Genomic DNA, 14,505 nt, shown 5'->3' on the forward strand with positions numbered 1-14,505 from the left:
CATCTTTTAATAAGCTTTAATCTTTCTGGAGTAGGAATATCTGATCACAATACAATATTAAATAAGGATTTATACATCATACGTTTATATAAATGTGCACAACATTTTAAATCCCTGTCATCGGTTCTAGCCATTGATCAGACAAAATGCACTAGAGATGATATTTCTATGAATCTTTCCATGATCTTTCTATAAATTATTCCAATTTTTTTCATTATTTTTAGCATAGTGAAGATAGACATCATACTTGCTTTTGTATTCATAAATTAAGCAACCATAATTCAGTTAATGTATACAAAAAGAAAGAGGGGGAGGGGCCTGCTATATTTTTGATCTGCTTTTCAAGATGGTTGAAATTTAGTAAATGATTACCTTTCTGCAAGTCAGAGATTAATTACCTTTCTCATAATCACAGGACTAATAATAATAATTTATATGCTGCTGAAATTCCAATAATTCTGAGTGGATTACAAATTATTAATAACTTAAATGTAAGAAAATATAAAAAACACAAAAACATAAAACAAAAGAAAAATGATAACAGAGGCAACAAACCCAGATGGGAACAAAGAAAAGAAGAAATGGGTGTCGATGCATTCTTATCAAAGAATTGGGTGAACTGCCACATCATCTGGACCTTTTAAAATGCATGGAATCATGAGTAATCTTTTAGAGATTCGCATTCTGCCTGTTTTAAAAGGTGGCTGCAATTAATTTCCCAGAATTAATCAAAGATTGGTTAGAACTTAGCTGGAAATATTTCATAACTAGCAAACTAAATTTCTCAAACTTAGTTTCTTGTAAATTAGAAAAATGAGCAAAGATAGAAAGACATGAATGGGACTATAAAATATATGTTTACAATAGCAATAGCAATAGCAGTTAGACTTATATACCGCTTAATATGGCTTTCAGCCCTCTCTAAGCGATTTACGGAGTCAGCATATTGCCCCCAACAATCCGGGTCCTCATTTTACCCACCTTGGAAGGATGGAAGGCTGAGTCAACCTTGAGCCAGTGAGATTTGAACAGCCAAACTGCAGAACTGCAGTCAGCTGAAGTAGCCTGCAGTGCTGCATTTAACCACTGTGCCGCCTTGGCTCTTTTAAAAGTATTGAAAAGTTGGAACAGAAACATACTGAATTATGAATAGAACCATATATTGTGAGATATATCAAAACTAAATCATATTTAATTATCTGTATTCCTTTATGTCAAAAGATGAGTCTCTGTAATTTTTTAAAAAGGGAAATAACTCCGCTCCTGTTTTTCATAAGTAATCTTTTTTTTATAGCTAAAAAAATACAGAATAGAAAAATACAATTTGATGCACTATTAATGTTTTCTTTTTGAATATTTAATTTGGATTTTAGCACAAAGGCAGCTGTTTTATCTGGACCAAGAGACTAAATATTAAACTCTTATTTATTTACCAGGACTTTTTTTTAACTAGGCTTGGAAGGTGCCAAAAATTTAATTGACAAGAGTGACATGATTCTTATGTAACTTAAGTTTTAGCTGTTAGCTACTTCACCGAAAGCTCAAAACTAGAAACATTTGAAATGTCTCTCCATGTTTTTTCCTTTGAAGCTCACATTATTAATTATAGATATGGTTCAAAATACACATTTACACAATGTGTAAATGCCTATTTGTAAAGGAGTGAGACTACAGTGCTTCTCTTGATTTAGTGAACAGATAAGACCACCTGTCAGTCTGGTACTTTTCAGGTGGGCTCGACATTTCTAGTGGCTATGTTGCTAAAAATGAATGTTCAACACATCTAGTAAACATCAGATTATGGAAGATTACCAAGATAATGGGGCAAATATTCTTATCCTTTGTTAAATTTGTTAGCTGAACATTTTCTGGAAAGCTTTATAAAACATTCTTATAAATCTCAGCATTTTGGAAATAAAACCCTCTTGTTTGAAAGTTGCTATAAAAGTTATTCTTTCAATAAGAGTATAATAAAATGACATAAAATCATATCTTAAAGTTTTTAAATTTCTGCATTGAACCTTTGATAGATGGATTTGTAATTAACCATCTGTACCAATATATTAAGTAATTAATCGTTTATAAAAAGATTACGAACTATACACAGAAGGAATCATACCATTTTCTATAGTACTTTGAACAAACTCTTGGATTTTCTATTCACAGTCAATTATTTGATCTTGGTTACATTCTGACAGCAGCAATCTGTTTACATCAAAATAGTTTATAATATTTTCTTATAGTATGAATACAAAAGGGCAACACAATATGGGAACATGCTGAAGAGAAAATAAGTGTTTACAGTATCTACTCATCCAAATCATTAATAAAAAATTGAAGACTGACTTTGTGGAATCCCACTTCTTAGATTAGATCATGCAGTCCATACTGTCACAATTTGCAATTTGTGTTTATTCATGTTGGGAGATGTCACTTAAACTGAAAGCAAGAAAAATTGTGATTATGTGAAAACATACTTCTAATGAATTCTATTACAGGCAGTAATAAAAAAAAACAAGGTCTTAAAAACTGTTAGTAACTGTTGCTCCAGCTACTAATGCTAACTATAAGTATAGAAAATGTAGCATATATTCATCCATCAAAATATCTTTTCTTTTGACAAAAACATCCCTTGAAGGCAGTTTATACGGGTTCCTGAAAATGCCTTCATGGTTGAAAAGTTCAATAAATTCTATTGAAAAATCACTTATGATTTAGCAAATGCACCTGAAAAGCCTTTTCTATTTTACATGCTTTCATCTTTTGTTTTTTATGCACTGTCATCTTTTTATCAAGACCATGATGAATACCTAGGCATGAACAAATATTTTCCACTTCATTCCTTTTACATGAGTGGCAGTATCACTGTGTTGATAGAGCAGCTCTAAAATAAGTACTTATGTAAAGCAAAATACAGGAAATATTATTCCTCTCTACTTGCTTCTAGCAAATTCCTTACAGAATCCCACAAATCTCTCAGCAGAAAGGATTCATTTGGTTTTCCAGCTAGCAAAAGATAACATGGAGAGTGAATTTTGAACTATCACTTTCCAGAAATGATATTAAAAGTTAATTTAGATGTAAAATCAATTTTATTTTCTAATTTTATTTTAATCATTTGACATGACAAACAACTTGGATTTTTAAAAAATGAAGTGATGAATAAGGAGGATTTTTTTGTATTGGATATAATTATGGAATGTTTTGCTTGCTTGCTTGTAAAAGAGGAATGAATAGTGTCTTGATTTACATTCTAAACATATAGGAAGCACAGCTGTTTTCTAGTCCATTGTTGGTTTCTTGATTTAACTCCCTAATAACACTGATATTAAAAGGGAGAAAGGGAGAGGGGCATTAGCAGTTTCCAAGGAGAAATTCTGGAGGACAATTTGTAGCAGCCATGCATTCATAGAAATGACAAAACGAAACTATTTTTCATTCTGTTATTAATGAAACAATTGAAACAATTATCACTGGTAGAGTATAAGATATGAGGCAGAGATAACAAAAATATTTTGAAGAACAAAAGCAGCTGGTGAAAGACAACTTAGGGAGAAGGAAGTCATGATCTAATGTGTGTTTATAATTAAATCTGCAATTCCTCATATTTCTAAGCAGGGGGGATTTGAAAAAAGATGACTGGTGCAACAGTTAAATAAAAATGAAGCTTAATTAGTTAGGAAGATGTCAGGGTGGAACATTTGCCAAGCGACAGAACAAAACAATTTCTGACATTTACATTCCTAATTAGCAGATGTTAATAATATCTCATCTTCCACTAAATTGCATTTCACTTAGGATGCATCCAAATTCAGACAAGGTTTATCTAAAAAGTTGAAACAAACTCATGTACAGGAATATAAATTCACACACACAGAAAGCCAACTTCCTCCCCTCACAGAAAATAGGTTCAAACAATGTTAGCGATATACTTCAAGGATCAGAAGCAGCAGGGATGTGCAGGCAGGGGAGGCAGGGGAGGTAGAGCCTCACCACTGTCATCATGAAAAGAAAAAAAATGTAAAAAGAAAAAGGCTGAGCTAGTTGCTGCCAGAGTCACAGTGGATGACTGCTTAGTGCTTAACTGTTTAAAAAAGCCTCTAAAAAACTACAGGTGGAGGCGGGAGAATGAGGTGCCTCATCTAGTCTGACTTTATGATCACTTGAGCAGAGCTAAGCAAGGGTTAAAAGCCGAAAAATTCCTGACGTAATGAGGCACGTCGTTCTCCTGCCTGTAGAGGGTGGTCTTTTAGAGGTTTTTTTAAACAGTTAAGCAGAGTCATCCACACGGTGACTCTGTCAGCAACTAGCTCAGCCTTCAGCTTTTGTCTTTTTCCTTTTACATTTTTTTTTCTTTTCATGATGGCAGGCAAGAGCAGAGTTGAAATCATCTCTGAAACAGCTGGAAAAGGTATGTAATTGCATGCAGAGCCACGTTGCCTTTTCAAACACACACACATCTGGATAAAAGTATATAAGCCCAGCTTCACTGATTACAAGTTTGAAAAGGCAACGTGGCTCCACCTGCAATCAAAGGCTCGGATCGGAAGGCAGCAGGCAAATTGGGGGTGGGGGGATATAGCAGAGGAGCTGCTTTCAAGCCATTGGAAAATATATCCAATCCAACTTCTGTGTTTGTGTTTGAGATTGAGTGAGTGAGAGAGGGATCCAACTTCTCTGTGTGCGTGTGTCTGTTTGAGAGAGGGAGGAAGGAGGGGGAGGGAGAAGAAAAAGAATGATAGAAAACTTTTTCGCAAAGGAGAAAAACAAATGCTGTTGCTTTAAATCAGAACTGAGCATGTCTGGCTGTGGAATTCTGGGAGTTGAAGTCCACAAGTCTAAAAAAATTGAAACCCCTGTGTCAGTGCCTCACCAGCCATAAACCTCACTGCACATCACTGAGAAGCAGCGTGCCACTAAAGTTTAGCTGCTATGAAATTACAGAGTTATTGCCATCCGTATCAACGTAACCACTCTGAGAAGCAAGATGGTGTACATGGTTCATCTTTGACCTATTTTAAAACAGCATTTTTATAAATATATGATAAAATACAGTCCTTATAGATGTTATTAGCAGACTTTTGAACCAACATCATGTGAGATAGACCGCATCACAGCAGTCCAAATGGGAAGTGATAATAATTACCCTTTCTTTGTGGAGGAATGTAATAGACTAGAATAGACTAACACATTTGGAAGGTAACTTGGAGGTCTTCTAGTCCAACCCCCTGCTCAGGCAGGAAACCCTATACCATTTCAGGCAAACCGTTGTCTAATCTCTTCTTAAAAACTGCCAGTGTTGGAGCATTCACAATTTCTGGAGGCAAGTTGTTCCACTGATTAATTGTTCTGTCAGGAAATTTCTTCTTAGTTCTAGGTTGTTTCTCTCCTTGATTAGTTTCCATCCATTGCTTCTTGTCCTGCCCTCAGGTGCTTTGGAGAGTAGCTTGACACCTTCTTGATTCTTCTTTGTGGCTTGACTCCCTCTTCTTTGTGGCAATCCCTGAGGTAATCCCATTCAGGATCACATTTGTGAATTTCCGAAGTTAGAGCACTCATAGCCACCTATCTTGCTAGAGATAATCCAAAACCTGTGACATTTTCCTTTTTATCATTGAAAGTCACAGTTGTTTTTAACATCCATGCTTCTCCCAAGTCAGTTTTCATACTTTTGGTGGTAGACTGTGCTTTGACTGCTATTGATACTGCCTTCCCCTTAGTCTGCTGACCTCAAAGTTAACATAGCAGAAATTTCACATAATTTTAAAATAAAATTTACTTTGATTTAATCTTGGCAAGCCAATGGATTAATCAGATGTTCTTGGGACATACAGTTCATGAGGACACAAATACTTCTGTCCCTATTTCACCAATCATACACAATGATTGAATTTGCTATGTCTCATAGTTTTAAATATCCATTACTAAAAGAGCTTTGCTATACTAATTTTGCTGGATTGTTGATGCAGTGTCTTCTGGTCTGTAGAATCCAGATTTATCAGATTAATATTTGGAAGGCCATGTGTCAATTTGTCTGTTGTTTTCTCCTGAACATCTCTGGCTATAATGAAGAAGTGCTCATCCTAAAGTGTAGCTTACAAATTTGAGAAAAAACAGTAAAAGTGAAGATGAAGAATGACAAAATTGGCTGTGGATTTATATTTCTTTTAAAAATACATTTTATTGAGTTTTGCAAACAGTATAAATAATGACATGTGAGAAAATAACTTTTAATTCTCATTTAAAATTATAAGCTATGTACCATATTTAGAAATTAAACAATACAAACTAAGAAGGAAAATAAAACTAGAAAGAAACATATCTAGAAAGTGAACAGTAAAAATAAGGGAAAGTCATTGTCCAACATGCACTGTACAATTAACCTTGCATATGTTTCTCTGATATCAAACTGATTTTATATCTGTTCACATGTTTACAGTTCAGTTTTTAGACCATGAATTAATCCTATGCCATATCAATCATACTTGATCTTATCTTTTGAATACCAAAACCAATCCAAATGTCAAGAACCATCATATTTCATTTCAAAACTGGAGACACATGAATCCTTCCTGACATAAATAATGACCTCTTTGGCAGCAGTCACAATTCACCTAAAGATCATTATAAATTAAAATAATTCCAGATTTTTAGAATATAATTAATAATACATGGAGATCCGTTAACCTTAATTTCATTACAAGAACCCCGTTCACATTTATCTGCAGCATAAAAAGATAAATCTGTTGAAGTACCCAATATACTTGAAAAAGAATTAGATCAATTAAATGAATCACACTTAACATTTCTTAGAATTCAAGACCATTGATTTTGCAATATGGGATATTCAAGTTTCCTATTCAGTAAGTTTTTGAAAACAATGATCTGAGAAGCAGAATGAACTTGCAGAGATCAATTGGCAGATGGGCGAACTTATCAATTGTCGCTGAGCTCACCTTTTCATTGATTTCCTTCTATAAATAGGATAACAAGCCAGTGAAACCACAACAAAGTAAATCTGATTGTGCGCTGGCTGATTGCTAAGTACATGAAAAAGATATAGTCTTATAATATACTTACACTGTTCTTTTATGCCATTATGGACACTTGCATCCTGGAACATGCAAAACCTCTGAATTTGGGAGTCGTTTTATTGTCAATTTTACCTTGGGGGCAAAAAAAAAGTAGGAAAGGTGATTTACTGTTATATCTTACTGTTTATCTTGTTCTTTTTGGAGTTAGTAAGATAATAAACAATTTTTCAGAACAAAACTACGAATCAGCATGCATTTCTATAATAAACACTGGAGATGAGAAATGTATACAATTCTGATGATTTAGGACTGCAGCAGCAATGAATTTTCTTGCCAGACAGTTTTATGAAGTTGTATATCATTAGCATCTTGATGGAACCCATGAAAAATATATTGGCAACAAAGTCCTGAAATGAATAATTTCAGCAAATATTTCTGATGTTAAGATACAGGAAAGTAGATGAAGAAAAAGCTAGGAATTACCACTGCCATAACAATGGGCTTAATTCTCTGTGAGGGTGATTTTAAAACAGTGATAAATTCATCTTACAATTTGTGGGGTGACGGGAAGGAATGTTAGCTTGTTCCTTGATACAAACAGAAACAAATCATAGGCCAGCCCTGCTGCTTGAGATTTCTCTCTAGTTTTAAAAAACAATAAATTTCAATTTGCTGATCCTCCTCAACAGGAGTTAGAATATTCTGGATATTTCACAAAACCTGTTTATGTGATATTGCTGATAATAGTGGTGTATTGAAAAAGATTTAAGTTATTAAAAGGAACTAGTGTGACAAAAAGAAACCCTTTTAGTTTTTACTATCCTTGTTCATTGTCACTTTATTTCTAAGGTCAGGCTTAAGTTTAAAAAGGGATCCTATGGCTAATGAAACCAAGCTGGGGAGGTGAATGGGGAGAGATGGATGATACATGATCTGGCTGGATATTTATAATTGTGGATTAGCAATTTATAAGTGGATAGATGGGGCAAAATATTGAAAGATAATTTTGTGTAAAAATCTTTTATTGCTTAGTGCTAAGCTTTAACTCAATTGCTATTACTTACCTCATTTCTTGTGGATCTACTTATGAACCAAAAGATTTCATCCATATCTTTGATTTGCAAATCATTCACAGCCACTATATAATCTCCTTGATGAAATATGCATCCTAAATGATACGGATCTTTCCAATGAGAAATGCTGCAGTAAATTAGAGAAGGGGCAAACAGTAGACATTTTAGATTTCTTATCTAACCCGATCTGGAAATGAACAGAGAAAACCACCTTACACCATAGTTTTAAGGCTACATTCCCTTACTGTCGTCAAATTTTGTTGAAGTTGGTCATGTTGATTTTTCATTGCCCAGCACATCTGTCAGGCTGGCATTAAAAATGTTAGAAAATGGAATGAATCCGAGAACTGTTCATTTATTAGGACCAGGAAGAGCAATTAATTAAAAATAAAATTGTCTGCAAGTGGGGAGTGGAAGGCTATTACTATATTAAAATATTCCACACCAAGCTATTATACAGTCATATACCAACTCTCCTGTGATCTGAATATCTTGCAGCACACTATACTTCAATAGGTTCCAAAAATTAGCAGCAGAAAAGAGAACTTGATGATCAATGAATGAACCCGGAAAAGGATTTACTTTCATGTGTGTGCGTGTGCGTGTGCGTGTGCGTGTGCGTGCATGCGTGCGCATGTGCGTGTTATTAAAATAGGTTTGTCAGTCTAAGAACAAACATTAAAAAAATTGTTATGCAAAGATTTAAAATAATTATGGACCTAGAAGTTGATTTCTATTTTATATCAATTAATTAATTAATTGATAAGCTTGTAGCTGTAATTTTGTAATTTTGTTTGTAGCTCATAAAATTTCTTATTTCATTTTGTTATTAACTGATATCTGGAGGTGGTTGCTGGACTGATGAAAGATTCCACCTCCCCTCCCCCCGCTCTGCCCTGTCCATCTTTTTGGTTAGCGTATTGATGTATTCTCCTTGTGTTCTTTTTTATTGTTTATTTTATTTATCTATTGTTTTATTTCTATTCTGCTTACACTCTTTCATTTTCTTCCTTTTTATTATTGTAAACTGTCTGGAACATCATACATAGCTTTCTGAATTACTGCAAAGAGTATCAGGTATTAAACCTCATATTAGCCCTGTGAGGTAGACAAAATTAGGAAACATGCTCCTCAAGAAATGCTGAAATTCTACTATGCTGATGTAGATGCTGACTGGGGAATTCTGGGAATTGAAGTCCATGTACTGTATCTTAAAGTTCTTCAGGCTGAAAATAGGGATTGAAGGCCTGACAGTGTTTTTCCTTTCCTAGTTTTTATATCTAAGAAAGTCAGGGCAGGGTCACGTTCAATTTCTTTATAACAACTTCCTTTTTCTGTTCTTAATACATGTTATGCTAACTACCACAATCCTAATGGCAGTAATCCTCTGAAGCCTGCTACCAATTCAGTTAGTCTGCTACTGAGTGTGCCCTTTGCGTGCACATGCGCACCTGAGACACACCCGTGCAGCACTAAAAAAGGAACATTTTGAAGCCTTCCAAGTCTGCAAAGGTAAGTAGAACAGCGGGGCGGGGGGGAGGGATCTGCTATGCCACGTGATTTAGATTAGCTAGAAAGCAGGAAATCCGACAATTCTAACTAATATAAATTGTGCATCATAGCTGATCGTTGCCCAGCTGATCGGTGAAAATACCAGTTTGCCCAAACTGGTAGCATTTTTTACTACTGATTCAGGTGAACCGGTCCAAACAACTGCCTAATGGAAAACTTTGGATATTATTAATCTCCTTTCCACTTTATTTCTTGGATCCTTCCTCCTTTTGCCAGTCTCTAATATGATGGGCCAGTCATTGATACCGATAGGTCAACACAAGGTGGGCGGGGAAAGGGATATTCTTCAACGTCCAAGTCTTCAATAAGAAACGTATGATTTCCCATTTGGTTTGAAAAGAAAAGAAAATAGATAAAACATGTGATACTAGAAGCTGCCATTTGGTTTGTAGCTCATTACATTTCTTATTTCATTTTGTTATTAACTGATATCTGGAGGTGGCTGCTGGATGGCAAATAAATTTAACAAATAAATAAATGAATGACATATACATTATTAGTTAGTAATCAGGTGTAACATGGCAGTCTATGAATGATTAGACTCTAAAGTTGTAGGATGTTGATAGTTTTAGTGATACATTTTTCCCCAGTCCCCTAATTTGATGAAATTAAGCAAGCAATGCAATGTTAAGAAGTTAATAGTTAAGAAGAAACCTGTTACGTAATGTCTTCATAATTTGGAGAAAGATTGTGGTAGAGAAAGTGTGACACCTTGTGGTTTACCAAGGCAGTAGTACTTTAAAAACTTGCCAGTTTTTTTTTGTTTTTTTATTTCATCCTGGGTGTCTATTGTGGGAGTAATGACCATCCCCATGTTAGGCCTCTGGCATTATTTTCCGCCAGATGAATTTGCTTTAATACTGATGCTAAGATACTCAAGAACAATAGTTCAGTCAGCCTGGACTGCACAGCTCTGTCCACCAATTTGGCCTCTTCGTATGTATGTTCTCCTTGAGGCAAACACCTCAATTTCCTTTTACTAGTATCAATTCTGATGTTATGAGATATAAATATAAAAAATATTTACTTCATATTTATATTGCATTGTCTTCAAAGTTTAAAGGGAAACATTTTTGCATTTGAACAACTGTTTTCACATGTATTCCAAGTTACTTTTTGATGGCTAGAAAGATCTGTGAAATCTATTATAGATTTCTAAGATCCACCAAATGGTAGCTGGAGACATTATGATAACTATGAAAGAGAATGCACCTGCATATATTTTTAATCCTGACATTTCTTTTCAGCACAAGATTTGAGTGCATAGACTTGATGCTTAAAGTTATACATCTTAATTTCCATATCTACACAACAGCTTCATGAAAAGGCTTCATTTTACAGAGATAAACATTCCAGTATTCCAATGTCCTTTGGAAGGATTTCAGTGTTTATCTTTGTTTTCAGGGTGTGGGGGAAGCTCTTTTTGTGAATTTATTTCACTTTGTTTCAATGCTTCTTAAAGTAATAATGATGCACTACAGTGGTGGGTTCCGGTGGGTTCTGGATCCCGTTCAAACCGGTATGGTTGGAAAGGGCCCGGCGTTGCCCACATGGACGCGCCCAGTGTGCACACACACGCATGCACCATGTCCATGCGTAGTACCTGCCAGCAATGCCTCCACAAGCCTCCGCGACACTCCAGCTGCTCGGTTGAGCATTGCGCAGGCACTGTATGCACCATGCACAAGCGCAGAAGCACCGAAGGCTTTAAAGAACAGGTATGGAGCTCGGGTGGGCAGGTGGGCCTTCCGGAGCACCGTACCGGAACGGTACCTGGTGCTCCGGGCAGGCTCCGGTATGTCCATAGCAGGGCGTACCTCCTGCAATCCATCATTGATGCCCTGTTGATTAATTACATTCATCTTGCCATGATTTGCTGCAGGTATATAATCAGTCTGAGATCAGATCCACAAATCTATTTCATTTCGAGCTTTGTTCCTTTGCTTCTTATAAAATTTATTTCTATTTTCTCCCCTTTCAGAGACTTAGAATCTATGCCTAGATAAGTGTATGATAAATGTAATAAATAACTATGTTAAAAAGCATGAAATCTTACAATTTTTAAATAAATAAAGGCCATAAAATTAACTTATAAATAGATGTTCAAATTAAAAGAATTAAGAATTAATTAAAGAATTAAAATGAAAAAGCTACTTCATGACTTTAAAAATTTTTTTATAAGGTTCTTTTGCAAAACTCTACAGAAAGACTTGAAATATTTTTTGTAATGTGAGAACTATCTAATAAAATTAATTGTTTTTAGTTAATGAAGTTAAAGTCTCAACAAACAGTGAGTTCCTGACTGGCCTTTTTTGGACTTGAAAATTAAATTAGGCTGGATTATGGAAAAGACACATCAAAGGAGTACCAGTCCTGTAGGACTGAGAAGTTGACTGAAAAATACCTTGAAGGATGACCGTTATAAACTGTTTCATAATATTGCCAAAAAACTGTAGTGTAGATTTGTACATAATTCACCAAAAGTTGGATTTACTTTGAAAGTGACTTTGCTACATTTAATAGTTAACCAACTGCACATTAATTAGTTGGAGCTGTCTCTTGTGAAAGAATATTTGATGATGAGAAGATGGCATTACTAAAAATAACCCATGCATTTATTTTGGGCTGACAGAATATTAATTAAGATAAAGCAATATATTTGGTTAAGCCAGCAGGAGTCTTTGTTGAGAAACTGTAATTTGAATTCGATCTGATTCATTTTAAGAAAGCGAGTAGTTAACACATTCCCCACCTCCCAAAGCAATTCAGCTGATTGTTTTTTAGAAGTTTAAATAATAAATACAGTAAATAATAAAATATAAATTAAAGACTTTACCATATACGTCCAGAAGCTTTTACAAATGTTAAGTAGGAAATAAATTTATTCTGGGGAAGGAGAATATCCACCTGCTCCAACTGATTATCATCTGTGATTTTACTAAAAGAGAGGATGAAATCCAGAATATAAAACTGTCTGATCATAACATATACCATTTCAAACTATTGCTATTCATACTAATTCTTAAGATATAACATATACTGTAAGCAATAGCAAGATATATAGCTGTCTAGATTGGACTGAGAAACATCTAGCCAAATATGGTTCAAATCTGCAGCAAGCAGATTTGAATAATCCTTTAATTTTGCATATAGTTGGATTTTCACCCCCTCCCATATAATTATATTTTTTATTTAAAATTCTATCTTTCCAAATTCCAATTCCAGCATTAATATCTTTTCTCCTCTTGGATATGGCAGGAGTACAGGATTCTGTCAAACCAAATACAGATATACAATTGCATGTCACAACCAAAGAAAAGGCATTCAGTAAGAAGGAAAAATTGGGCCATTTTATTTCTCTCCTACCTCTCTTAATATGTAAATAAAGGAACAAATTTATGCTTTGGTGAATTCATTGAATAAGATGATGGAGAGATAAAGTTAAACATTATTTCCTGGTTCACCCAATGGAACAACATGCTAACTTAATTTTTTTGTTTGTTAGCTACCAATGTGATGTTTATTATTTAAGAGTTGGAACAATTTGACAAGGTTTCCTTTTAGATCTCAACATTTTACCACCATGAAGGAAATAACTATTCAAAAGAAATTCTTACCTGAGAATAATGGACAATTGAACCACTGATATATAGACGACTTTGGGTGTTTTCCCCAATATTCTTTGTAATGGCCTTGGTTCATGTTGACTATTTTCTGCCACTTGTATATCCATCTGATTTGGGGGAAGGATCACTAATTCGTTATTGACATCTTTTGCCTTTATTTTATCTTCCACCTTTTCTGAAACCCTGAGGGACAGATTATATTAACCTTAAAAGACATTTATCAATCCGTTCCTAAAAATTCTTAACCTCTGGATAATCACCTGAAGAACCACACTTGAATGAAAGCAGATCATGTAAAATTAAAAACAAATGTAGGATAATTCTGGGAAAGTTTAACTAAAAAATGTGATTGTTTACTCATTGGCCCCACGGGCGTCATGAATTTCTAAAGTCAGTCTTTTGTCATGTATTGAAACTACATTAAGGGAATGTTTGTAAATAAACTTACTTAGATTGCATTGTTCTGCTTTGTGTCCCCCCCCCCTCAAAATTGAAATTCTTCCTGAATTTTTCTTTTTCTGCACCTTCACATATTTAGAAATCCAGATTTTTATTTGCTTCTTGTTCTAACTCAAATAATTATGGGTGATTCCATATTTGGACAGTCAGATATGCCTTTAATCAGTGTTGAATCCTGGCAACTTCCAGATTACTTCAAATATTGTTATTAATAAATGCTATGTTAGACCATACAGCAAAATATCAAGGTCACATACTTCTTTTCTTGTTTGGCTATTTTATTAGCAGGTTTTCCTTAAGCACAGCTTGATATGTCATTCTCATCAACAATATAGTCAGCATTAAATACAGATTATTTTAAAAAGCCTACTTGAAATCCACTGGTTGTATTTAACTCTGATTTGATGTGAATTTGGCCACTGTGTTATTTACAATTGGCTTATGTACAGGCATAGCAAAAGAAAACAAAGTGTGTAACCAGTGCAGAAATAGAATAGCAGTATATTTCTTTAGAAACTTATTGATCATGAGTTAAATATGTGATCAATATGCAATTAGAATTATTGATGATAATTAGTATAATTCCAACTGTGCTAGTATTAATATTAGAATTAGATTTTACTTTTAGTACTGATCTCCAATCTTACATCAGTTTGAATTCAGGAGATATATAGTTAACGTAATATTTATATGCTGATAGTCCTTTTGAAATAGAATTGTATATCAGCAGGACTGAATGTA

The 14,505-nt window shown here is 34.4% G+C and overlaps 1 protein-coding gene across 1 annotated transcript in view; it reads right to left on the reverse strand.

The window, feature by feature from the left end:
• Window positions 1–1,031: 1,031 nt before the first annotated feature.
• The window catches only part of PLEKHS1 (pleckstrin homology domain containing S1), a 31,588-nt gene continuing 18,114 nt past the window's right edge, over window positions 1,032–14,505 (reverse strand). Inside the window, exons 11-15 of the mRNA XM_032224883.1 lie at window positions 13,297–13,488; window positions 12,516–12,617; window positions 8,099–8,234; window positions 7,081–7,166; window positions 1,032–2,439 (exon numbers count right to left, since the gene is read on the reverse strand). Coding sequence (XP_032080774.1) covers window positions 7,098–7,166; window positions 8,099–8,234; window positions 12,516–12,617; window positions 13,297–13,488 — 499 coding nt within the window. The 3' untranslated portion in view covers window positions 1,032–2,439; window positions 7,081–7,097. The remainder of the gene's footprint in view (window positions 2,440–7,080; window positions 7,167–8,098; window positions 8,235–12,515; window positions 12,618–13,296; window positions 13,489–14,505) is intronic.

Source organism: Thamnophis elegans, chromosome 10, assembly GCF_009769535.1.
Source record: "Thamnophis elegans isolate rThaEle1 chromosome 10, rThaEle1.pri, whole genome shotgun sequence".
Lineage (NCBI taxonomy): Eukaryota > Metazoa > Chordata > Lepidosauria > Squamata > Colubridae > Thamnophis > Thamnophis elegans.